Source organism: Globicephala melas, chromosome 21, assembly GCF_963455315.2.
Source record: "Globicephala melas chromosome 21, mGloMel1.2, whole genome shotgun sequence".
Classification (NCBI taxonomy): domain Eukaryota; kingdom Metazoa; phylum Chordata; class Mammalia; order Artiodactyla; family Delphinidae; genus Globicephala; species Globicephala melas.
In genome coordinates this window covers 17,349,484-17,376,769 of record NC_083334.1, presented here as the reverse complement: position 1 = coordinate 17,376,769, position 27,286 = coordinate 17,349,484, and the positions used below count along the sequence as shown (strand labels likewise).

Genomic DNA, 27,286 nt, shown 5'->3' with positions numbered 1-27,286 from the left:
TAAAAAGTTCTGACTAGGGCTTCTCTGGTGGTGCAGTGGTTGGGAGTCCGCCTGCCGGTGCGGGGGATGCGGGTTCGTGCCCCGTTCCGGGAGGATCCCGCGTGCCGTAGTGCGGCTGGGCCCGTGAGCCATGGCCGCTGAGCCTGCGCGTCCGGAGCCTGTGCTCCGCAACGGGAGAGGCCACAAGAGTGAGAGGCCCGCGTACCGCAAAAAAAAAAAAAAAAAGTTCTGACTAAAGCTAAAACACTGATAACTCGGTGTAGAACATTAAGTTAAAATGGCCACGTTAACGCCATCTAGTCACTTCACTGGTCTGGAGGGGTGCATGCCCGCCATGGTACTAAGGAGGCCTGGGGAGCCTAGCTCCCACGTGGTCCCAGGACCAGCTGGCCAGAGTCATGACAGGTGCTCTGGCCTGTTTCACGTCATAAGGTGCCATGACCTTCTGGCAGCAGGAGAACCACGTCAGGAATCAAGGTGCACTTCTCACCAGCCATGCATCAATTTTAGAAATGTTTCATTTATGGTAGATGTCCCTGTGGCACTAAGTAGGATTATTTTTTTAATAAATTTATTTATTTTTGGCTGCATCAGGTCTTCATTGCTGCAAGCGGTCTTTCTCTTGTTGCGGCGAGTGAGGGCTACTCTTCGTTGCGGTACATGGGCTTCTCATTGCAGTGGCTTCTCTTGTTGTGGAGCACAGGCTCTAGGCGCACGGGCTTTAGTAGTTGTGGCACAAGAGCTCAGTAGCTGTGGCTTGTGGGCTTAGTTGCTCCATGGCATGTGGGATCTTCCCGGACCAGGGATCGAACCCGTGTCCCCTGCATTGGCAGGTGGATTCTTAACCACTGCGCCACAAGGGAAGGCCAAGTAGGATGTTTTAAGTTTGAACCCAGAGCTCCTGGACAAGGAATGATTCCACCTGCGAGTAACTACATGTGTGAGAGACAAAGAGGAAAGGCGTCCATCTCTGTAGTTATGAATAAACTGTAATTACTGACAAACAAGTTCATAACAGAGACTTCGGAGATTTCATTTTTGCTCTCACTGAATGCTCACCTCGTGTCTGTGATTCCATTTCCCCTGTTACAGTAGTGGTAATGACAGAGTTTGCAAAAAAGATGGGCTACTCAATGATAGTTGCAGAATATTTTGACATAGATGAAGAAAAAGTGAAGCAATAAAACATTCTTCAGACCGCTTGGAATTGTCATAATCTCTTATAATAGGGAAAACAAGCATCTGATTTTTCCAATTTAAAAAGAAGTACTTTCAGGCTTCCCTGGTGGCGCAGTGGTTGGGAGTCTGCCTGCTGATGCAGGAGACACAGGTTCGTGCCCCGGGCCAGGAGGATCCCACATGCCGCGGAGCCTGCGCGTCCGGAGCCTGTGCTCCGCAACGGGAGAGGCCACAACAGTGAGAGGCCCGCGTACCGCAAAAAAAAATAATAATAATAAGTACTTTCAATACTGTATTGTATATTTGAAAGTTGCTAAGCGAGTATATCTTAAAAATTCTTATCACAAGAAAAAAATTGTTAACTATATGAAGTGATGAGTGCTAATAACACTGTGGTAATCATTTTGCAATATACACATATATCAAATCATTATACTGCATACCTTAAACCAATACAATGTTCTATGTCAATTATATCTCAATAAAACTGGAAAAATAAAACCACATGGTAGGGACTTCCCTGGCGATCTAGCGGTAAAGACTTCGCCTTCCAATGCAGGGGGTGTGGTTGGATCCCTGGTCAGGGAGCCAAGATCCCACGTGCCTCGCCGCCAAAAAACCAAAACATAAAACAGATACAATACTGTAACAAATTCAATACTTTAAAAATGATCCACATCAAAAAAATAAAATAAAATCACATGGTAAAATGTCATATAATAAACTTGTTTGCAAAAAAATTTTAATTAAAGTAATTAAGAGATACACATTTTTCCTAGTTGCATAAAGTTGCTTGAACTCATAAAAGGGGGTAGTCAGGGACTTCCCTGGTGACGCAGTGGTTAAGAATCCGCCTGCCAATGCAGGGGACATGGGTTCGAGCCCTGGTCCGGGAAGATCCCACATGCCGCGGAGCAACTAAGCCCGTGAGCCACAACTACTGAGCCCTCGCGCCAACTACTGAAGCCCGCGAGCCTAGAGCCCATGCTCCGCAATGAGAGAAGCCACCACAATGAGAAGCCCGTGCACCACAATGAAGAGTAGCCCCCCCCCACTGCAACTAGGGAAAGCCCGCGTGCAGCAACGAAGACCCAACGCAGGCAAAAATAAGTAAATAAATAAATATATTTTTTTAAAAAACGGGGGTAGTCAGGAAGCTTCAGGAGTTTTCTAATCCAGCCGTTTGGTAGAAAAATCAGAAACACCAATCCTTCTCCCAAAAGGCAGATTTAATCTGTTTAAAACTATAAAACTAATGAAAGTCTTTTCCCAGGACCATTTTATTCAGAGGTCAGATATTGGAGAAGAAATGAGGGAAAGGCAAAAATCACAAAACACAATCCAAGAAAATATATGGCATGTAACCAGAAGAAATACTTAGGACATCCTGCCCTTCATAAAATTTATAAAATATCTTTGACATAACACAGAGAGAGATGCGGGTAGGATACACACATTCAGACTGCATGAAAATAATCCTATTTTCAAGCTGCCTGAAAAATTAAGTCTTTTAAAAATGTATCCCGCTATGAAGCTGAATTATTCTCTAAAACTAAGTCAATACAGTCAGATATACTACAAAGCAAGGCACCTATTAAAAATCCCTGAGACGGCTGCCACCCATCAGTTTAACCTTTGTTAATGTAATTAATTTATTAATTCATGTTATTAATTTGTTGAGTGTCTATTCTGTGCCAGGGACCCAAACCGGTTACCCAGAGACTCCTAATTAGTAACACTGCCCGCAGATTATGTGACTCCACCTCTGTCAGGACTCTTCCAGGAGCAAGAGACAGAAGTCTCAACTTCATAAGGCTGCAGCCAAAAGGGATTTTAATGAAGCATTTAACCATAACGATCAGACTGGCCAGGGGTTCAAAGCCCCCAGCCCCACCCCCACCCCCCGCCATCTCTCAGCAGGGGCCCCTCCCTCTCTGCTGGCTCTCGGCTCTCTGCTCACGATGGCTCCAGAAACCCAGCCTCACCGGATGCGTTCCCCGCAGCCCATGCAGCCTCGCTGCATTTCACTGGGTCCTACGCCTACACTTAAGCCAGTCACAGTGGTCACAGGAATGACCTGATGAGTGGCCCGGTTTGAGCCACACAAAAGCATACAAACTGTGGGCAGAGCAGGCGTGGGCCCTCAGTGAGCCCGGGAGAATGCACAGTGAGCTGCCAGAGCCCGGCTCACGGCTACCACGCCCTCTGTTCCCAGCTTGTCATCCTACTTCACGCCTTTGTCACATCACTCGCTGTTCAAAGCCTCAGTGCTCCCAGTACTACTGATCAGGGCCTCCCGCAGCCTGGCAGCACCTTACCTTTTCAGCAGGTTCCTTTTTTAATACCCAAAACCATCGCCAACATCATATAATAGAGGCCACTGATTATTCTCCAAAGACATACTGAGCTACCATAATCTGCACATGCGCAGATAGCCCCCATGCTGCTGCTTCCTCCGACAGCATCTACCAGCCTACAGAGCCCGCCTCCTCAATCTTACCCCCTCAAGCACCAACTTCTGTCCGGACAGAGCCAGTATCAGGCAGGTTAACTGAAGTGGGAGGGTTCAGATCTGGAAAGACTAAAACCCAGTTTGAAACAGACTCATAATCCAAGGAGTGTAGACACACCCATGGGTAGCTATTGGTAGAAAAGTTCATTCCGATAACCTTGATCTAATCTTCAAAAGTAAGAGGTAAAAGAATGAATGGGTTTATCCAGAATATGCTGTCATGCTAGTTGCACAAAAGGACAATGAAAATAAAGATTCTGAATTGTATGCATGTTATAAGGATGTTTAGTGCGTCAGCTTTCAAAGTGAAGAATCTATGTATTTCCCCAATTGGCTGGAAAATTTAAGACCTTTCTCCACACAAGAAATAGGTACTTGACACACTTATTTCTACAGATCTACAAATCTCCAAATAATTCCAATAAATAAGGTTATACTCTGAAAAATATAGGTTGTGGGAAATTTGCTTTTAAAAGAAGAAAAAAGTCAGTCAACTTTCCTATATAGAAAAGGATGTTTTTGGGAATCCCCTGGTGGTCCTGTGGTTAGGACTCGGCGCTTTCACTGCCATGGTCAGGTTCGATCCCTGGTTGGGGAACTAAGATCCCACAAGCCACGCGACATGGCCAAAATTTAAAAATTTTTTTGATTTAAAAAAATAAAAACAAAAGGATATTTTTATCCAGCTTAAGCCAAGGTAAAGGAAATCTCTTGATGATTTCAGATAGCCCTGAATGCCTATAAATGGGCACAATGTTGAGTCCCATCTGCCTATACAATTGTTCAAACAGTTGATTTGGGACTTCCCTGGTGGCGCAGTGGTTAAGAATCCGCCTGCCAGTGCAGGGGGACATGGGTTTGAGCCCTGGTCCGGGAAGATCGCACATGCTGCGAAACAACTAAGCCCGTGCACCACAACTACTGAGCCTGCGCTCTACAGCCTGCAAGCCACAACTACTGAGCCCATGTGCCACAACTACTGAAGCCCACGCGCCTAGAGCCCACGCACCGCAATGAAGAGCAGCCCCCGCTCGCCACAACTAGAGAAAGCCCGTGCACAGCAACAAAGACCCAATGCAGCCAAAGATAAATAAATAAACAAATAAATAAATAAAACAGTTGATTTGACTGACATTCAACTAAATTCTAAAAATTCCCTGAGGGGGACAATAAAGCTAAAATAGTAAGTGACACAGGCCTATATAGCTACTTAAGAAATAAGATTGCTAGCAATTCTTGGAAAAGACAGAGAAAAGAAAAGGGAGCCCATTTTTGCTCAGGGGAAACTATAAACGTTATGCCAGCAGCCAAGCTCATAAATAAAGTCAGGCACTTGAGAGATCTGCACAGGGCCCATATAATTTATTTTGGTAGGATGACCCTGGATGTGTAGGCTTAAAAGAACATGCGCTGTTGAACAAGAGGACAGTCTCAGGATTTATTTCAACACCACCTCAAAATAACCTCAACCAAAAATACCATTTTCAACAAGCATAAATAAGAGAAAAAGAGGAAGATAGAGATTAAGAGGAAAATAAATGAAGAACAGATGCTGGGCCCATTGTGACTCAAAGAATAAACCTATGGAACAACCTATTAAAGATACCTGGCTTCAAAACAACAGTAGTTTGAAAACTAGAATAATATTGGGAGAATAAGACCTAGCTAGGAGGCAATACAGAAGGCAAAGGCTTATCTTATGATGATGATTTCCCTCTAAAAATATTTCTAAAATTCTAAAACACTTCTGAAGTTGACATACTTTTGACAAAGGCACCGCGAGCAAAGGATTAAACTGTCTACTTACATAGCTCTTTGTAAACTATGGGAAACCAGTTTTCCAAGGGCAAATTGTGCCAAATGGAACTCATTGCTGGTCCAAAGAGAGGAGACAGCCTGGGCACAGAGAGAACCGAATGGTATACCCCCCTGCCCCTCCCACCGTGTCCTGGCAAGTATCGGTGCCAGAGGGCAAAGGGGTACAGCCTGTCCACGCGGGCAAGGCCAGTTTCCAGCCCATTTACACATTCCCATGCCTCACCCTGGGCTCCGAGCCCCCAAGGACAAACTCTATAATCGGCACCACATTTCCCCCTTTCTCATCTTACAGGACACCCCTTGGGAGCCCATCATTCCCATTCTGGGAAATGAGTTTACAGCAGAATGCCGTGCAGACACAAAGATGTGGAAGCCTCTTCTGAGGCCCAATTAGAAAGACTGCACAACTGTCCTGTCACAAAGAGCTCTGAGGTGCCCAGGAGCGTGAGGACACCACTCACCCAGCACAGCATATCCCCTCCAGCCTAATACCCAAGACCCGCCTCCTCAATACTGCCTCCCTTTGACCATCCCAGTCCACAGAGATCATCCTCTCTGTGGACTGGGAATTGCTGTGACACCTTTGGTCATTACTATTTATTTCCCATTTATTCTGCACTGCCTTATTACATGCTTTTTTTTTTTTCTTCGGTACACGGGCCTCTCGCTGTTGTGGCCTCTCCCGTTGCGGAGCACAGGCTCCGGACGCGCAGGCTCAGCGGCCATGGCTCACGGGCCCAGCCGCTCCGCAGCATGTGGGATCTTCCCGGACCAGGGCACGAACCCGTGTCCCCTGCACTGGCAGGCGGACTCCCAACCACTGCGCCACCAGGGAAGCCCCATTACATGCTATTTTTACTGAACCGTTCTAATTGTTTCCCAGAATGCATATTCTCAAGGAAGGTTCTTTTATTTCCAATATTCCCTGCAACACCATGAACAATGCAGGCCCACACTTACACTGGAACTGTGGGAAGAAGGAAAAAGGAGATGCAGTCCTTGGCTTACTGGCATCCAGAAATGATGGCCCATTACAATGATATCAGAGCAACATGGCAACCCCTCGACGAGAGGCTCCTTGAGGACGGGCACTATGTGTTTTTCATCTCTGTGCCCTAATGCTTAGCACACGCATGTGCTAAAATATTCGTCCAGTGACTGAAAGTTAACAGCACTATGGTAAAAACAAAGTATGTGAGGGCTTATAGGTAGATTCAGGTATGATTAACCAGGAATGCTCTATTTTTGAATTTGAATTTTCAGACAAGGTAAGTAATATTCAGTGATGGAAGATGTTGCAAGGACAAGAAACAAGGAATAAAGACAAACAAAAAAACAAAACACCAAACTTCATCTGCAAAGGTGAAAACTAAAACTAAGTGCTGTGGGACTAAGAGGTTTTACCTTCTTCTCCATAGCTGGGGTACAGGATGCAGCTGTGGTTGAACAAGCAGTCTTCAAAAGCTGCTGTGAACACAAGCCAGCAGGTAAAAACAAAAGCTGCACCATTAAACTAGATTAGAGATTTTTAAAAAGACAAAATAAAACTCGTCTTCACACTGGGAAGACGTTACCCAGGTGGTATAGAAGCTGCCAAGTTTCAAGAAACTTGAGGTCATAAACTCTTCATGTGATTGCTGTGATTATATAGATCTTTTTTTTTTTTTTCCCAGTACGCGGGCCTCTCACCGCTGTGGCCTCTCCCGTGGCGGAGCACAGGCTCCGGACGCGCAGGCTCAGCGGCCATGGCTCACGGGCCCAGCCGCTCCGCAGCATGTGGGATCTTCCTGGACCAGGGCACGAACCCGTGTCCCCTTCATCGGCAGGCGGACTCTCAACCACTGCGCCACCAGGGAAGCCCTATATAGCTCTTTTTAACATTCTTTATTTGAAAAGTTGAGACTGTGCAAGACACCATGTCTTGCCAGTTTCTGGGTACACTGTAGAACTAAATTTGGAGTTACCATGCAAGATTTTTTTTCGTGCTGTCATTTGTAATGTTTTGCGAGAATCCTTGGGGTTAAAGTTTTGGTTACAATGTTGCTTCACTTTTTAGAGCCTGACAGTCCTTGCAAAATGAAAATCTGTGAACTTGGTACTAAATCCAGGTATAACATTTATTTTTGGAAGCCATATTTATATTTTCTTGTAAAGTACTTTTGAATTAATAAAATATTAGCATACATGTAAAAGTACCGAATCCGAACCACTAGAATACCAGGGAACACTGGCTTAATTGTGTTAAAAAATAAGACAGATGTTGACTAGACTTATTGTGATCATTTTACAATGTATACAAATACTGAATCGCTATATTGTATACCTGAAACTAATAATACTGCTATATGTCTCTTACTCCTCAATTAAAAATTTTTTCACAACAAAAAAAAAAGAAGAAAGAAGGCTGTTGAAAGACAGTGAAGCTTGGACCCAGTCACATTAAACCATTTCCTTGATTCATTCCTTCAAGGAATCTTCACTGTGCACCTTTCCTCCGTGCCAGGCACAGAGCGCTCTGGATGCTGCGGCTACAGCAGTGAACAAGACGACGTCACTGCCCACGGGGAGCTGGCATTGTTTGGGGGGGGCAAGGGAACAGGCAATGACAAATAAACAAGCAAAGCCAACAAACAAACATATGCATGCCAGAAGGTGCTAGGGAGGAAACGGAAGCAAGATAAGCAGTTGGGTGGGGAGGGGCATCAGCATGTCCAGGGACTTCCTCTCCTATAAAATGATTGGACATTTCAGTAGAGACCAAAGGAAGTGAGAGAGCCGGCCACAAGGCAATCTGGGAAAACAGCATTCCAGCCCAAAGGAACCATTGCAAGACCTTGCACAGGAAGACCTTTGAATAATTCAAGGGGCTACAAGGAGGTGGGACGTCTGGACCAGAGTTGGTGTAGAGTGGGGACGAGTTGCCACAGGCAGCTGGGGTCATCTGTCAGGCCTTCCAAGAGGATGCTAGGACACTCACTGCCTTTCACTCTGAGTGGGCTGAGAAGCCCACACTGGAAGGTGTAAGGGGAAGAAAGGTAGCAGGATTTGGCAGATAAACCTTCTAAAAGTGGACGATTTTCCAAGGTCTTGACTTACAGTGATTATATCTATATTGCAATATTGGAATATTTTTTGTTTGCTTGATTCTTCCCTACAACGTAAGTTCCATTAGAGGTTCCACTAGACAGCCTGTCTTGTTCACCACTGGATGGATCTCCAAGGCCTAAAACAGCACCTGGCCTACAGAAAGCACTCAAGGAAGAGCTGTTGAAGGTCCAAGTGAAAGAATACCTGCATGAATAGGGTCTTTGAATCGATCCACTTAGCTCAAGAAGGCAGAACCCCTTTGGTACACCACCACTACTCATGCAGGCTGAGCAGCTCACTTCCATGTGGAAGTCAACTCCACCTTGACCATTCGAAATAATCTGTGCTTTGCTACATGCCCCGAGGAATGAAACTTTCTTTCAGAGCTTGGTAGTAAATTTCTTTCTCCGGGAATCTGTGATAAACAGTGTTTTAATACACGAAAAAAAGGAGAAAAGTAAACACACAATTTTTATAAAGTTGTCACAGCCTGCCACAAAACGTTAAGTGGGGTTATTTTTAAACTATTTTAAATGGCTGAGGGAGGAAGGGTTGGGCCTATGTCCTGGGAAGTACTTTAACTCCCAAAGGCTTCAACTAGCTGTCCACTAGCTGTCCACCAGGGGAAAGGGCACCAGAAAATAGTTTACACTGTTCCTGGCCTAAGAAATATGGTACAAAATGAGCTTCTCGGCCTCCCTCTGAGTGTAACAGAAGAATACAAACGGAACCATCACACGGGACAGAGTCACGGAACCCTGGGTGTGTGGTCAAGAGGTTTAATTTCATGCATATTTCACAGCTTGTCCCATTCGGAATGGAAAAACCAATAAAAATAAACTTTAAATAAGGATAAGAAAATACGTGCACATCTGTTCTGTGAAAACAAGCATTCCAGACACTGTGTGCCTGTGGAGATATGACAGAAGTGATAACTAAACCACATCAGTCAATAATGTGAGTTCAAGTGAGAAATGTTGAAATTCACGAATAAATAAATAAATGTCCAGAGTGGACATATGCAGGAGGTTACACGTTCATGTCTTGATCATTCCTCACAAGCATTCAGATATTTCAAGGTATGAAATGTCTTAATGGTATCCCTTTTGAAAGCTTTAATGCAGACACCAATGTTACCATGTTACTTTCATCCACTAAAAGAAAAAAAAAAAAATCAGACCGTTTTCTCAGTTTCTTCCCCATACATCCACTCCAAAAAGATTCTCCCTCTGGAATCCTGGATGATGTCACTGAGGCTTCTTCTTCAGGGAACGGAGGCCACGACAGAGGCTTCCTGAGCAAAACTTGACACCTTACCTAAAATTCACGCGGTTGATGAAATTAACATTTTTATAAAAGAAAACTATGTTCTCAAGTATGGGTGTGAACTAGAGTTGGGTGACAGGAAGGGACTCTTTGTAGAGTGCCCTCAGGGGAAATACTAGTCAACCCCACTGTAAAGTGAGGAAATGGATGAGTAAATCAAATGAAATGTTTGGATAAAGAAAAACATTTTTATTCTCAGATTTCACAGAAGTTCTTCCAGCATACAAACCGGTGACCACCTCCTCTGGCAATGATGATGGTAATAAAATTAAGAAAAACAGCTAAAGTTTACTAAATGCCACATTATTAAGTGTTTTAAATGTATTCTCTCATTTAGTCTCCTAATGAGTTACAGATGAGAAAATCAAGGCTTTGGGAGACCTCAAGTGACTCAATCAAGGCCATATACGTAGCTACAGTAATCAAGATTGTGTGGTACTAATTAAGGATAAATACGGAGATCAAAGGAATAGAACTGAGAGGCCAGTAAAAAACCCAGGCATCTATGGTCCACGCAACTATAGTGAATTAATTTTCCACAAGGTTGTGGAGATAATTAAAGGGTATAAGTCCTTCAATAAAGGATGCTGGGACAACTGGAATCCCACATGCAAAAGAATGAATGTAGACCGCTATCTCACACCATACACAAAAATTAACTCAAAATGGATCAAAGACCTACACAGTGAAAATCTTTGTGATCTTGGATTAGGCGATGGTTTCTTAGATATAGCACCTAATGTACAAGCAACCGAAGAAAAAATAGATAAATTGGACTTCATCACAGTTAAAAACTTTTGTGCTTCTAAGAACAAGAAGAAAATGAAAAAAAGACCCACAGAATGGAAGCAAATATCTGCAAGTCATATATCTGAGAAAGATCCGGTATTCAGAATATACATAGACTTACAACTCAACAATAAAAATATAGATGGCACGTACGTTTTTTTTTTGGCCACACGGCACCAGGCATGCAGGATCTTAGCTCCCCAGCCAGGGATCGAACCCATGCCCCCTGCAGTGGAAGTGCGGAGTCTTAACCACTGGACCACGAAGGAGGTCCCTTATAGATGGCACAATTAAAAATGAACAAAGACCTATAATATAACACAGAAGAAAATCTTGATGATCATGGGTTTGGCGATGACTTTTTAAATACAACAGCAAAGGCGTGATCTACAAAAGAAAGAACTGATTAGCTAGACTTAATTAAAATTAAAAACTTCTGCTTTGCAAAACACAGTCAAAAAAAATGAAAAGACAAGCCACGGATTGGGAGAAAACATTTGCAAAAGACATTTCTGATAAAAACAACTCGATTAAAAAATGAGCCAAAGATCTTAACAGAGACACCTCACCAAAAACATACAGATGGCAAAATAAGCATATGCTCCACATCATGTGTCATCAGGGAAATGCAAATTAAAACAACAATGAGTTACCACTACACACGGACAAGGACAGCCAAAATCCAAACACTGACAACACCAAATGCTGACGAGGATGTGAAGCAACTGGAACTCTCATTCGTTGCTGGTGGGAATACAAAATGGTACAGTCACTTTGGAAGTCAGTTTGGCAGCTTCTTGCAAAACTAAATACACTCTTAGTATGTAATCCAGCAATTACTTTCTTTGGGATTTATTCAAAGGAGCTGAAAACCTGTACACAAGTGTCTATAACAGCTTTATTCCTAATTGCCAAAACTTGGAAGCAACTAAGATGTCCTTCAGTAAGTGAGTGAATAAACTCTGATACATCCACACAATGGCATATTATTCAGCACTAAAGAGAAATGAGCTATCAAGCCATGAAAAGATACGGAGGAAACTTAAATGCATATTGTAAGTGAAAGAAGCCAATCTCAAAAGGCTACATATGTATGATTTCAACCATATGACATTCTGAAAGAGATAAAATTATGGAGACACAAAAATAACAGAGGTTGCGAAGGGTTGGGAAGGGAGGGACGGATACGTGGGACACAGAGGATTTTTAGGGCAGTGAAGCTACTCTGGATGATACTACATTGAGGGATACATGTCATTATAAATCTGTGCAAACCCATAGAATGTACAACACCAAGACTGAACCCTAATAACCTATGGGCTTTGGATGATAATGACGTGTCAATGTAGGTTTATCAATTATAACAAATGGACCACTCTGGTGAGGGATACTGATTACGGGGGAGGCTATGCATGTGGGGGGAGGGGTATACGAAAAATCTCTGTACTTTCTGCTCAATATTGCTGTGAACCTAAAACTGCACCCAAAAAAAAAAAAGTATTTAAAAAAAAGGAAAGAATTTGAATAGATATTGCTCCAAGGAAGATACACAAATAGCCAATAAGCACATAAAAAGATGTTCAACATCATTAGCCATCAAGGAAATGCAAATCAAACAACAATATGAGACCATTTCACACCCACCAGGATAGCTATAACCAAAAAGACAGACAATAACAAGTGCTGGTGAGGATGCAAAGAAACTGGAACCCTCACACAACGCTGCGGGGGCTATAAAATGGTACAGCCTCTCTGGAAAACAGTCTCAAAAGATTAAACATACAGTTACCATGTGACCCAATAATTCTAGTCCTAGGTATATACCAAAGAGAACTGAAAACATACACAAAAAACTTGTATATAGGGCTTCCCTGGTGGCACAGTGGTTGAGAGTCCGCCTGCCGATGCAGGGGGCACAGGTTCGTGCCCCGGTCCGGGAAGATCCCACATGCCACGGAGCAGCTAGGCCCGTGAGCCATGGCCACTGAGCCTGTGCGTCCAGAGTCTGTGCTCCGCAATGGGAGAGGCCACAACAGTGAGAGGCCCGCGTACCGCAAAAAAAAAAAAAAAAAACCTGTATATAAGTGTTCATAGCAGCATTATTCATAATAAACAAAAAGTGGAAACAACCCAAATATTTATCAACTGATGAATGGATAAATAAATGTGGGTGAATATACACAATGGAATATTATTCAGCAATAAAAAGGAATGACATACTGATACAGGCTACAATATGGATGAATCTTGAAAATGTTATGCTAAGTGAAAGAAGCCAGTCATAATGGACTATATACTATAACATTCCATTTATATACAATGTCCAGAATAGGCAAATCTGTAGAAAGAAAAAGTACATTCGTGTTCGCAGGAGTGTGGGGAGACAGAAACTGGAATTGATGGGTATGAAGCTGGGTATTCATAATGGGTATGAAGTTTCTCTTGGGGGTGATGAAAATGTTCTGAAATTAGATAGACAGTAATGATGGTTACACAACACTGTGAATATAACAAAAACCACTGAACCGTACGCTTTAAAAGTGTGACTTTTATGGTTATGTGAATTACTTCTCATTTTAAAAAATTATGCCAAAAGTTAAAAAAGTCATAGGAAGTGGCAGAGTAAGAATTTAAACTGTGGTCACTTGACTTCAGAGTCACACTGTCACCCCCCCACACACTACCACGCTAAAAGCTGATGTTCATTTGTCAAATTAAGCATAGGTGGAATTCATTCATTCATTCAACAAATTCACTCACTATTTATTCAGCACTGGTTATGTGTTAGGGAATGGTTTTGCTTGTTTTTTTTTTTTATTGTGGCAAAATACACGTAACATAAAATTTACCATTTTAAGTATATTCAAAGTGCTGTGTAACCACCACCGTTATCCCCAAACTTTTTCATCACTTGAAATGGAAACTTTACATCTATTAAGTAATAACTTTCATTTTCCCTTACCCTAGCCCCTGTTAACCTTTATTCTACCTCTGTCTCTAAGAAGCTGCCCATTCTAGACATCTCATAGAAGTGGAATCACCCAATATTTGAAGCTTTTTGTCGGACTTATTTCACTCAGCAAAATGTCTCAAGGGTTCACGCATGCTGTGGTATATATCAGAACTTTGTTCCTTTTAACGGCTACATAATATTCCATTATATGTATATACCACATTTTGTTTATCCATTCTTCTATTGCTGGACACTTGGATTGTTTCCATTCTTTGTCTATTGTGAGTAATGCAGTTATGAACACAGGAATACAAGTATCTGTTTGTGTCCCCGTTTTTAATACTTTTGGGCATGTATCTAGGAGCACAATTGCTAGATCATACAGTAATTCTATGTTTAAGTTGTTGAGGGACTGCCAAACTGTTTTCCATAGCAGCTGCACCATTTAACATTCCCACCAGCCGCGTCCGAGAGTTCCAATTTCTCTACATCCTTGCCAACACTTGTTATTTTTATTTATTTATTTATTTAACAAGAGCCATCCTAATGGGTATGAAGTGGTAGTCCAGAGTGGTTTTGATTTGCATTTCCCTAATAGCTAGTGATGTTGGACATCTTTTCATATGCTTTCATTTGTATATCTTCTTTGGAGAAATGTCTACTCAAGTCCTTTGCCCACTTTTTAATTGAGCTCCTTGATTTTTTTGTTATTGTTGAGTTATAAGTGTATTAGTTTGCTTTGTGAAAACAGATGAAACCAGAGAAAGCAAAGCAGCATCTTTCATATTACAAAGGAACAATCTAGCATACCTTTAAATATTATATTCCTCTCATGCTGAGAAATGTATTTGTTTACTGTCCATCTTGATACATGATAGGCGAAGGTGGAAAAGAACAAAAATTAAACTACTGGGAGTAAATATATTATTTATGTACAAGATAGAAAATTCAATATTCAACTGAAAATAATTCAGGGTTAATTTTTGCTTAAAAACAACGAGATCCATAGGGAACTCTGACCTAACTACAAGCATATGGCTTATGAGAAAATTTTCCAGAATATGTATTTATTGACTGAATTTATTTACATCAGACTATTTTCAAAAGGATTTGAGACCTTTATAAAGTGATAAAAAAGAAACAGTCCTATTAAAAAAGTATGCCACTCTTGTATTGCCATTCTGTAGTTCCTTAAGGGGGTTCCCTGATCCTATTAAGGAAATCGCTTCTATGTCTTAACAGGCATCTCAAACTCAGTTGTGTCCAAAACTGAGGCCCGGGTTCCCTCTCACCTCGCTTCCCATCTTCCCCTCCTGTAGCTGTTCCTGTCTCAGCAATCCACCCTTCCAGGGCGGGGGGCAAACAACCTTGGTGCTGTTCTTAACTCCTCTTTTTCTCTCCTCTCATCTCTACTCTGTCAGTAAATCCTTAGCACTCTACTTGTAAATATATTGTTTATTTCCACTTCCACTGCTACCCACCACCCCCTCTTTCCAGCTTTGCCTACCCTCCTACCTCCACCCAGTTTATTTTTGCCCAAGAGCCTGCTAAATGTTAACTCCGAGCTTGGATTCCTCCTGGGGATCTCCTCACAGCCAGGTGAAAGTCCGCACGTTCTCTGTCCCTGGTCCCCCTCAAAGCTCATTGCCCACGACTGCCCCATCCCTGCCCCTCACCCACCCTGTCTTCCTGTTCCTCCTTGAAGACTCCAAGCACATTCCTACTTCCAGACCCTCTGCTGTCCTTAGGTGAGCGGATGCCTTGCTCCCTCACTTCTAGGTCTCTGCTCAAGTGTCATTTTATCAGGAAGGCTGTATTATCAGCATATATCAATAACCACCCTAACTCACTCCCACCAACATCCCTCTCCTTGAATTTTGCTATTTTTCTTCATAGAATTTTCTCCATCTCACACACACACACACACACACACACACACACACACACACACACACAGTGTATATCCCCTAATTAGAAAGCTACCTGGCAGCTACCTGCATTTACACAGTATAGAATGAATAGGGATTCTTAAGGTCTATGACACACCATGTGTTCTGTACCCACACCCAACTCGCACCCAAACAACCAGACTTCAATTAAACTTTTGCTAAACCTACTAGAAGTGAGGATTTCAAGAAATGCAGGTGGTTTTGAGGAATGCTTAAAAAACTCCTGCTTAACCACAAGTTGGAAAACTAAAGAAAAGGTAACTGCCGCTGTTACACGCTAGTGGCGTGTTTCACTGTAACGAACTTATCAGCCTTGCTTTTGAAGTGAGATAGTGTATTTGATTACACAGACTACCTCCCCAATATTGTCAAATATTGGGCAACGGAAGAGACTTTAACAATTGGGCAATAATCTGTCTTAAATCAAAGCAAAATGCTGACCTTGGTTCTTTCGATAAAACCAAACTGCAATAATAAGAAAAAACAAGGGGCATGTTTAATAATCCAGAGGCAGCCTCAAGGCAAGAATGTGAGCAGGGCTGCAGAAGGCCTCACCCTGGGAGTGTAAAGCCAGACCACATTCTCTCCCACTCTCAACATCCAAACACAAGATAGCGTAGCTGCTGAGAAAACAAACTTTGCAGCTACACTGTCTGGTTCTGCATCCTCACTCTGCCCCTTTTAAGTTATTTCACCTCCATTTCCTCATTTGCAAAATGGGGATAATAATAATACTTACACCTGATAGAGTTATTTCAAGGACTAATGAAATGAGTGCCTAGCACACAGCAAGTGCTACTGAAGGATTTTCTTTCACCAGTACTATTATTATATTGCTACTGTTACAGACAGCCACCAAAAGTATATTCAATCTCACCAATAAGCAAAGCTATAGTATATAAATTAATGAGAAACCACACTTCACATATCATTCTCATAAGAATAAAGGAAAAAAAGTTCCTCTGCTACACTGGCAAAGCAGACACAACTCTAGAGGAAAATCTAGCAGAACTCTAGACGAAAATCTAGCATATCTCAAAAATCTTTAAGATATGTGTAGAAATGGAACCCAAAATCACACTTTAGAAATTTAATCTGAGGCAACAGAGAGATCTGCCCAACAATTTAAATTCACTGATGTTTATCAGTTATTTGTTCTAGTGACGAAATGGAAGCAAATTAACTATCAAATAGTAAGTGATAATAAACTTGGTTAAAAGCTGTGAAATGCCTGAAATTTTAGTCTGCTTGCAACCTAACAAGTTAGCCTGCCGCAGTTTCATGGTTGCTGAGGGAAGACACAAGACTCCTGGGTCAGAAACAAAGGACTTCATTACTCTCTGCACACCAGGAAGCAGGAGCTCCACGTCTGCATCAGGTGCCTACACCCACCCCTCCCCACCTCCCCAGTCTGAGGGGAAACAGCAGCCCAGTGGATGCTGCACTCAGAGCAGCTCTGTGTCCCAGATGAGGACACTCAGAGCTCAGAGCATCATACACGCCAATCTTATAAGAGGGCTGCTAGCAACCCTGACCAACCTTTGGCCCCGAGGAAAATGTTGTCTTTATTACCCGGACAGCAAACAAATCTGCCCTTTGCCCAAGGGAGAAACTATTTCTCTCTTCCAAGGCTGTTTACTATAAAATCACCCTTGAAAAGATAACCTCAGAACAAAAGAACAGAAATGTTTACGACCCACAGAGAATTAACTGCCTCCCAACACTAAATAACTTATAATGCATCCACGCAATGTGAGACCATGTAGTTACAACAAATCACTTTTCAGAACAATGTTTAATAAGGTGTGAAAAATATTTATGGTATACTATGACATACAAAACACAGACTCTCACTCCCCAAATTACACACACACACACACAGGCACAGAGAGACAGAAAGAGAGAGGGAAAACAAATGTAATTTTGTTTTATAACACGTTTCCATTTTTATACAAAGCAAAGGGCTCACAATATACAAAGTTAACAGCAGTTCTTCTTGGGTATTGAGATTGTGCATGGCTTTTATTTTCTTTCTGCTTTTTTGAACTAAATTTTCTGTAATGTATTACCTTTTTAATCAGAAAAAAAGGGCTTTTAAAAAAATATAAATGGATATGACATCAAAAACACAAGTGACAAAAGAAAAACTGGGTAAGGTGGACTTCATCAAAATTCAAAACTTTTGTGTTTCAAAGGACACCATGAAGACAGTGAAAAAAAACCTGACAGAACGGGAGAAGACATTTGTAAGTCATATATCTGATTAGGGACTTATATCCATAATATATGAAGAACTTTTGCAACTCGATAATTTAAAAAGACAAATAATCCAATTAAAAAATGAACAAAGGATCTGAATAGAGAGCTCTCCAAAGAAAATATACAAATGGTCATTAAGCATATGAAAAGATGCTCAAAATAATCAGTCATTAGGGAAATGCAAACCAAAACCATGATCAATACCACTTAACACCCACTAGGATGAATAAAAGAGACAGACAATAACAAGTGTTGGCAGGGATACTAAAAAACTGGAACCTTCACACATTGTTGGTGGGATCTTAAAATGGTATAGTCATTTCCAGAAAACAGACTGGCAGTTAAATATATATACAAATATATATACATACTATACACACACACAAAAACAACAATTATTGAAATGGAGAAAGATATAAATAGATAATTGAGGAAAGTAATAAAATAGTCAATAAACATATTTTTGAAAATGCTTCAACCTCACTAGAAATAAAAAAAAATGTACCATGAAATAACACAGTGCTATCCCCCCTTTAACAAATATTTTTCAAATAATTAAGCAATGGTACAGTGAGAAAGACACTATGCCCTATTTCTGAAAATTGATATAATATTTTTGGAAAGTCATTAGGCAACATATATCAACCATAAAATTGTTCATCTTCCATGACACAGTAATTCCATCTAGGGCTCTAGCCTATATGCAAATAATAATTAATAAATAAGATATTCTTCATTATATTATTGGAACAGCCTTATGGGGAAATGGTTAATGCGATAATGACATTTCCATAGGATAAAAAAATCACATAGTCTTCTAAAAGCATGTTTTCAAAGACCACAATAAGGTAAATGAAAAGAAGCACACTACAAAATTGAATTGGGTGATCCTAAATTTCTAAACAAGCAAATAAAAAGTGTGAGTATTCATGCAAAGAAAAAAAAATATCAGAAGGAAATATACTCACATATTAACAGTGGTTAATTTCCATATTTTTCCCATTAAGGAATTAAAAGTAAATATACTTTTATAACCTGAAAATGTATACTTTTTAAAATAAAGATGAAAGAGATAACACTTAGTGCCGATGGTATAATGACAGTGAATGACACAGAGAAAGCCAATCTTCTCATGACTCTACTGATCTCTATCACAGAGAGATCTTGCAAATGACATCACTATTTTCAAATGGGGGTATGGAATTTTGAATTATAAGCTGGTGAGTTTGACATTAAATCTAGGCAAGATTCTAAAACGGCTTCTTTAATGGAATTTTGTATGAACCTAGAAAAGGAAACTATCAGTCAGCAGGAGGATTCACTCAATCATTCGCAGGCTACTCAGTTTTTTCTTTGAGGAGCTGTTTGGAGAGGTGATGGAAGCCACGTTTATCAAACGGTAAATGGCACCAAGCTGGGGCAACTAGTGTATCAAGATGGAGAACCTGAGAGAGAGGGTGAACTTAAGCTACTAAGAAGTCACATCTGCCTAATTTAGTTTCTTCCCTGGATAAGATCACGGATGAGGTAATAATAGAGGGCAAGGCTGTTAAATAGTGGATGGTACCCGACTGAGAGGAATAGCAGATGTATATCAGGATCCAAAAACAGTGTTAGGGATTAAGCGAGAAGCTAAATCCAATGAGATAACATTCAACAAAGCTAAGTGTAAGATACTATCATGCAAGGAAAAGGCAGGGGAGACTTGACTTCACAGTTCAGTGTGTGGAGACCACTTCAGGGCTCTCTTCCACAGGCCGCTGAGCTGTGGCTCGAGGATATTTAAATTTAAAAAATAGTTAGCAAACTTTACTCTCTCCCAGTTCAACAAAACCTGAAGTAATCATATACTTTTTTTAACTCATTGAGTAAAGTAACCAGGATATAAAGGAACTTAAAACCAAGCCACTGGTTGGTTGCCAGAAAAGCAGGGCTAAGCCAACTACTTAGGTGAGAGGGAAGGATTATGGAGGTGGTGGCATCCTAGGAAATCCTCGAAGGGCCATTTCCTGGAAGGAGGGTTGATGTATTGGGGAACATTCCAGGGGACAGAGCTAGACACAATTACTAAAAACTACAGTGAGCCAGATTTTGACTCAATATAAGGAAAACTTCCTAATGGCTAGAGCTGTCCATGGTCAGCGTGGATTGCCAAGGGACACAGCAAGTTCTCAGAATCAGAAGTAGGGAGCTCGGGCCAGCTGGGCACTGGGCTCAGAGGAAATTCAAACAGGATTCTAGTCTATTCTCCCCTCAGATGCCTGAAACACGTTCATGTCTTTGCTAACGAGAGTCATCCAGACTCTGCTTAAGACACATGTAATCCTTCAAGAGATAAACTAATTTCTCTTCTATAACAGGTATAATTGTGGTAAAGAACTTCTCTATACGGAGCCAAGACCTTCTCCTCCGCAGTCCCTTCATTTCTGCTCGCTGGGACTATAAAGAGTTTTTCTAAACCCTGGACCATAAAGAAGCTTTCCAACACTGAAAGATATCACGTAATGAGAATCCTTATAAAGACTGTTCCTACTCTCATCATTCCACTCTGGGCAATAATTAATTAAGAAAACTGTACCAGGTATTCTCCTAGGGGCACAAAACCCACATCCCTATGAGTGGATACAGTTTAAGCAAACCCTACTCGAATGAATAATATGCAACCATTAAAACAATAAGTAGGGAGATGACATCTGAATAGAAAATATATATACAAAATAATGGTGGGCAAAAATTTCAATAAGAGAGATAAAGCATGCTATTTTCAACTATATAAAAAGGGCATATTATCACAAATTAGAATTGAATTTGGAGTGATGTAAATATAACTTCATCTCATTAGGTTGTTTTTCTAAGAAACTGTTTAAATGTATAACAATAAAAATCTATACTCCCTTTCTTTTTTTTTTTTTTTTTTTGGGGTACGCGGGCCTCTCCCTGTTGTGGCCTCTCCCGTTGCGGAGCACAGGCTCCGGACGCGCAGGCTCAGCGGCCATGGCTCATGGGCCCAGCCACTCCAGGGCATGTGGGATCTTCCTGGACCGGGGCACGAACCTGTGTCCCCTGCATCAGCAGGCGGACTCTCAACCACTGCACCACCAGGGAAACCCTATACTCCCTTTTGATGTAAACCTAACAATAAAAATCTATACTCCCTTTTGATGTAAACCTCTCTCTTCACCCATTTAAACAATTAGTCCTAAAGTGCCTAGGTTCTGAATACTACATAAATCATTCTAGATTATTAGATGTATATATAAAGAAAAAAGATTTAGTTGTATAATATGTAAGATGTACTCATAAGTTTCCTCAAATATTAAAGTTACTATATGACCCAGTAATTCCACTTCCAGAGATACACCCAAGAGAACTGGAAAGTTATGTTCTCCCAAAAAACAAGTATATGAGTGTTCATGTGCAGTGCTATTCATAATAAACAAAAAAGTGGAAATAACCCAAATGCCCATCCACTGACAAAAGGATAAACAGAATGTGGTATATCCACAAAAAGGAATATTATTCTGCAATAAAAAAGGAATGAAGCCCCAACACCTACTACAAGTTGGATGAACCCAGGAAGGGTTATGCTAAATGAAGCAAGTCACAAATGGCCACAAATTATATTACTCATCTATGTGAAATGTCCAGAATAGGCAAATCTAATAGAGACAGGAAGTAGACTAGTGCTGCCAAGGGCTGGAGTAGGGAACGAGGACTGACTACTAATAGGTACTAGGTTTCTTTGGGAGTGATGAAAATGTTCCCAATTAGACAGTGGTGAGAGGTACACCACACAAATATACCAAAAAACACTGAAATGGGGCTTCCCTGGTGGCACAGTGGTTGAGAGTCCGCCTGCCGATGCAGAGGACACGGGTTCGTGTCCCGGTCCGGGAAGATCCCACATGCCGCGGAGCGGCTGGGCCCGTGAGCCATGGCCACTGAGCCTGCGCTCCGCAACAGGAGAGGCCACAAACACTGAAATGTACACTTTAAAATGGCTAAATGGTGAATTTTATGTTATTTTAATTCTGTCTCATTAAAACAATATATAATGACAAAAGACATATCATTATATATATGCTATATATTTTATAAAATATATTGACATCCACAAGTACTTAATACTATTAGAAGACTGACAATATGGTACCTAGCATGGGTACAATGCACAAAAGGCCTGGATTACTAAAGAAAATATTAAAAACTGAAGGGCTGAAATTAAGAATCACTCATTCCTTCTATTATCCAATTCTTAATTTATTTACTGTGTGCTTACTTGGTGCCAGAAACTATGTTAGATGCTGTGGATACAGGGGTGAACAAGATGTGGTCCTCACCTTCACAGGGCTCCTGGTCTAAAAGGGGAGCTTGACATGAAACAAATAATCACTTGCATATATATAAAACATGTATGTAACAAGGGGCATAAGGTGAAATATGGGTTCCATGACAGAATATATCAATAACAGGCAGCCCTGATTTAGGTGGAGAATTGGGCAATACCTTCCTGAGGAAATTATATTTAATCTGAAACTATCAAGATGAGAGATTTAGGCAGGTGAAGAGCAGGGGGATAAGAGTATCCTCCGGATGGAACAGCAATGCAGAAGTCCTGAGGCAGAAAAGAACCTGTCACATGTGAGAAACCCACGAAGGCTAGCTGTGAGCAGAGGGTGGTGAGTAAGAAGACGACTGTCACAGAATGAGGCTGAGAAGTAAACATGGGTCTGTCCAGGCAGGCCACTCTGGGGATTCTCACTCTATATCCTGGGTACAAAGGGAAGCCACCCAAGAATTTCAGCAGGGAAGTAACATGACCAATTTGTGTCATAAAAGCATCACCCAGGCTCCCTCTGTGGAGGAGGGATTGGAGAAAAGCAAAGAGGAACCAGTTAGGAGGCTGTGAGAGTAACGGCTCAGACCAGGGATGGGGGTGGAAAGGAACAAAAGGCATTTTCAAGGTCTATTTGGAGTTTTGGAGGTCATCACATATTCTATTTTACAACTCAAATTTACATGTGTGGGAAAAAAATGTCTTCCAGAAAGACCAAAACATAAAAAGTAGAGATTACTTCACCAGGTTCCTAGACACATTAGCATCTATCCGATACTAACCCAAACCCTACAAAACACTTTAAGTTACTTCTAAAAGCCCTGAAGGCTTTATATATAACTAAGTAACACGTGAACCCAAATTACCCCTAAGTTTCTTGCAGGGTTTTTTCTTACCAGCAAGTCTTCAGAGTGGCAGAGAAAACCAGACAGAGAAGTAGAAACAAAAAGTTCACTGTGATGCAATACAGGTTATGCTTGGTGTCCTAACTTAAACCCAACTGCAAACTAGCTCCTCCCTGGAACATTTTCTTTTTCTTATACAGGAACCATTCTGGGAGAGAAACACCCTGCTTAGTATACGCTCTGTTAAAGGCTTCTGTTAAACACACACACACACACACACACACGCACGCACGCGCGCGCGCACACACACACACACACACACACACCAGCAAGAAAGATGTGCAAAGCATCCAGATTATACATGGGTATCTCTCTCCTTACACTGCACTCCAGAGACTGAAGCAGAGTACAGAGGCCGTGATGATATCGCACAGCTTACAAAGAGTAAATGAATGACTTCACTGTAATAGGAAAACAACTGTACATTATACATGCATTTCCTTTCCTCTTAAAATAAACCCCTGCCAGCCACATGGTAAATACACTTCAAACTCGAGTGTATACCCCTCACAAGCCACCTAAGACGTGAAATCGTACAATATAAGACAAGCTATCTATTCAGCACCCCCATGATATAATGGAAGCCCAGAACAAAGACGAATATGACCATCAAAAATTATACATTTTACAACACAAGCTCTGTAAGTAGTACGGTCCCTTTTCATTTATACTGTGAAAATTAGTATTGCACTTAAAAATGTAAAATGAAATTGTTTAAAATACCGAATCACTATGTTGTGTAACAAGAACTAACGCAGTGATGTAGGGCAATTACACCTCAAAACAAACAAACAAACTCATAGAAAGAGAGACCCAATCTGTGGTTACCAGCGGGGCAGGCTGAAGGAAGGTGGTCAAAAGGTACAAACTTCCAGTTATAAGATAAATCAGTACTAGAGATGGAATGGATAACATGATACATATAATTTACACTGCTGTATGTTATACATGAAAGTTAAGATAATAAATTCTAAGAGTTCCCATCACAAGAAAAAATTTTTTTCTATTTCTTTAATTTTCTATCTAAATGATGATGGATGGTCATTAATTTATTGTGGCAATCATTTTATGATGTATGTAAGTCAAATCATTATGCTGTACACCTTAAACTTATCCAGTGCTGTATGTCGATTCTATCTCAATAAAACAGGAAGTGAAAAATAAAAATTTTTTAATTGTTTTAAAAATGTAAAATAAAATGATACTGTTTAACCTCAGGGAATCATGTCATGTCATCATTTCTATCTTTATCGCTGTTAGGCTTTCAGCATCTTTGAGGGAGTAATGATTTATTACAATATACCATATTTACACAACTGCCTGACAGCATCTCCAACGCTCCTGCGTGTTAAGACTCAGCTCTTCGGGCTTCCCTGGTGGCGCAGAGGTTGGGAGTCCGCCTGCCGATGCAGGGAACACGGGTTCGTGCCCTGGTCCGGGAAGATCCCACATGCGGCACAGCGGCTGGGCCCGTGAGCCATGGCCGCTGAGCCTGTGTGTCCGCAGCCTGTGCTCCGTAATGGGAGAGGCCGCAACAGTGAGAGGCCCGCGTGCCACAAAAAAAAAAATTTAAAAAAAAAAAAAGACTCAGCTCTTCTAAGAAGCCTTCCCTCACCCTTTATGGTAGAGCTGATCCTCCATCCATTGCCCTCTCTGCCCACTGTCCCTTATACACATCTCTCTCCAGATTTACAACTGCCTCCGTTCCAGGCCAGGAGCTCCCTGGTCTGGAGCTTCACAGAGCTCACACAGGAGCTTCTCACAGGAAAGGTTCTCCAATGCTTGTGGAATGAAATGAATGAATAACTGGATTGGATCCCCCCCGACCTCTGTAGCTTTTAATTTTTTTCCACCTGCATTATCCTAAATGTTCATGACTCTCAACTCAGTGAAATTTCAGACAATTATCCATTTCCCCCCATTTCCTTCTGTTTCCTGACAGAAGATTTATGGTACAGGGTGTTTATGAAAACGGGTTTTAAGAACAAGTGAGAATATTGCTTGATGTTCAGGTTTGCACACATGGCTTTGTAGAGAATGAGTTTGAATAAGGATGAGAAAAGGCCTTTACTCCCAAAATTCATATTCCATAGGAAGAAAAGCACTCAGTGTCATGTCACCCTATCACTACTGACATTCACATCAGACATCATTTTTATCAAGAGCCCCCTTCATCATGACAAAGAAAGGATGCCCCTGGCAAGGGCAGAGGGAGTTCATGAGTTAAATTCCTCATTCCAGAATAAATTATTTAGCACCACTTAAACCCTGAAAGCTCTGAGCCACCTATCCTGCGGTTTACGGCACTCTCCTCTAAGTTTACAATTTCCCGATTGTGAAGCAACAATTTAATTCCATGGTGCAAAATCAATACAACTTAACTTTACTGTTGGAACTCACATTATGTGGCAAACTGAAAGATTTTATTCTTCCATTGACATAAGACAATCGTAAAGCTGCCTTTATAAAGAGAAACCATTCCGGAATTTAGGAATGAATTTTTCTTACTGGACTTACTGCACAGCAATGGCCCCATGAGATGAATACGATCCCTGGGGCCTCCTAAGTTCCGCCCACTCAGGCCCAGCTTTGACTTCACTGTCAGGACCTAGATTTTGAACAGGAGATCATCCCGGAAACGCAAGGCGCTATAGTGGTAGTAACAAGAGACAGCCAATAGGTTCCTGAAATAGGTTTTGTCACTAATTTAGGGTTTTTATCAGGAATGTCGATCACTTTTTTCGCTCTAAATTTTATTACTAGTACAACCATGAATAGTAAGGTTTGGTACAGGGGTCAACGTTTCCAGTGTTATTTAACTGAAATGATCTGGGACCAGTCGCTTTTGTTGAGTTGGCAAGATCTGGTGTTGTTTAAAACAGACCAGTGGACGAATCTGTAAGCTGCAACCCACTGGAAAAGGCAAGAAGATGGAAGGATTGATAATATTCAGCCTACAGCGAACACTGATCATCTGCTCGGTGCAAGGTCCACTGCAGCTGATAGCCTGAGGACCAAGAAGCAGAAGGGCGAGTTGGGCGGGTCTGAACCCTTAGATTCAACAAGCTTCCCGAGTGCATTCAACGCACCTGCACGTAACTCGTTTCCTTGCACCTGTTATTAGGAAGGCTTGTTTCTCTTTCAACTGCTCAGAGCAGCCAACAGAAAAAAAAATTTTTTAAAGCAGCAACCTAGTGCTAGACCAGAAGGAAGCGTTTATCAGCCTATCAGCAGCCCCATTACTCTACTGGCAGTTAGGCTTCCCTCCCGTCCAGCCCTCTGTCCACTGAGCATCCCCAAGGACAAGAGGTTAGATCCAGCAGCAGCCAAGGCTAGGCCTGTGAGGCAGCAAGAGGAAGCCCAGCCTCCCGGCGAAGCGGGAGAGGCTCCGGCGCCGCCTCCTCCCTCGCTCGCTCGCGGTGCCAGTTCGGTCTGCGCCGGACAGGGAAGCCGGGCCTCCAGCCGGCTCAGCATCCTTCCTCTTGCTCCCGCTCTCCCTCCTCCGCCCGCGCCCGTAGCACCAACCTTGGGCGTGCGGATGTGCTCCATGGCGAGCCCGCGTCTGCTGGTCCCGGGCGGGTGAGGCCTCACGTACCTGCGCGAGTCTGCAGCGCGGCGGGAGGGACGCGGGGAGGGGGCTTCGCGCCCGGGAGCGGGCGGGTCTCGGGCTTAGCTCCGCCCTCAGGTGCGGCGGCGCCCGCGCGAGGCAGGCGTGCGGGGCCCGGGGCGCCCGCGCGGCCCTAGAGCGCGCGGTCCTAGAGTGCGCGTCTCTGCGCCACTGCCACCTGCACCGCCTGTCGCCGCCCCGCCCCGCCCCGCCCCTTGCCTGGCTGCCTGGCTGGGGTCGCGGGAGCCAGAGCCGCTCGCTTCCTCTGAAGAAGGGCAGCCAGCGTAAGACTGTCGGGTTACTGTTCCCCGAGACACAATGGGGGCCTTGCGGTGGGTGTGGCCTCTTGAGGAGAGATGGGACCGAGCGCTGCTCCACACCGCCCATGGGCTTCCTTCCAGAGCGTCCCAGGATAGGTGGGACTTCAGGGTGGGGCGGGAAAAAGGCTGCCACAAACACTCCAGATCCAGTGTGGCCTCTTGGGCCCTGTCTGTATATTTCATCATAGGCGGCAGAGCATTTGGGATGAAGGTGGAAATAGCAACAGTGTTAGCGCCCGAGAAAGT

The 27,286-nt window shown here is 42.3% G+C and overlaps 1 protein-coding gene across 1 annotated transcript in view; it reads right to left on the bottom strand.

Moving 5' to 3' along the window:
* The window catches only part of MTMR7 (myotubularin related protein 7), a 95,012-nt gene extending 68,245 nt beyond the window's left edge, over positions 1-26,767 (bottom strand). The window contains exon 1 of the mRNA XM_060291397.1: positions 26,639-26,767. Coding sequence (XP_060147380.1) covers positions 26,639-26,662 — 24 coding nt within the window. The 5' untranslated portion in view covers positions 26,663-26,767. The remainder of the gene's footprint in view (positions 1-26,638) is intronic.
* Positions 26,768-27,286: the final 519 nt, after the last annotated feature.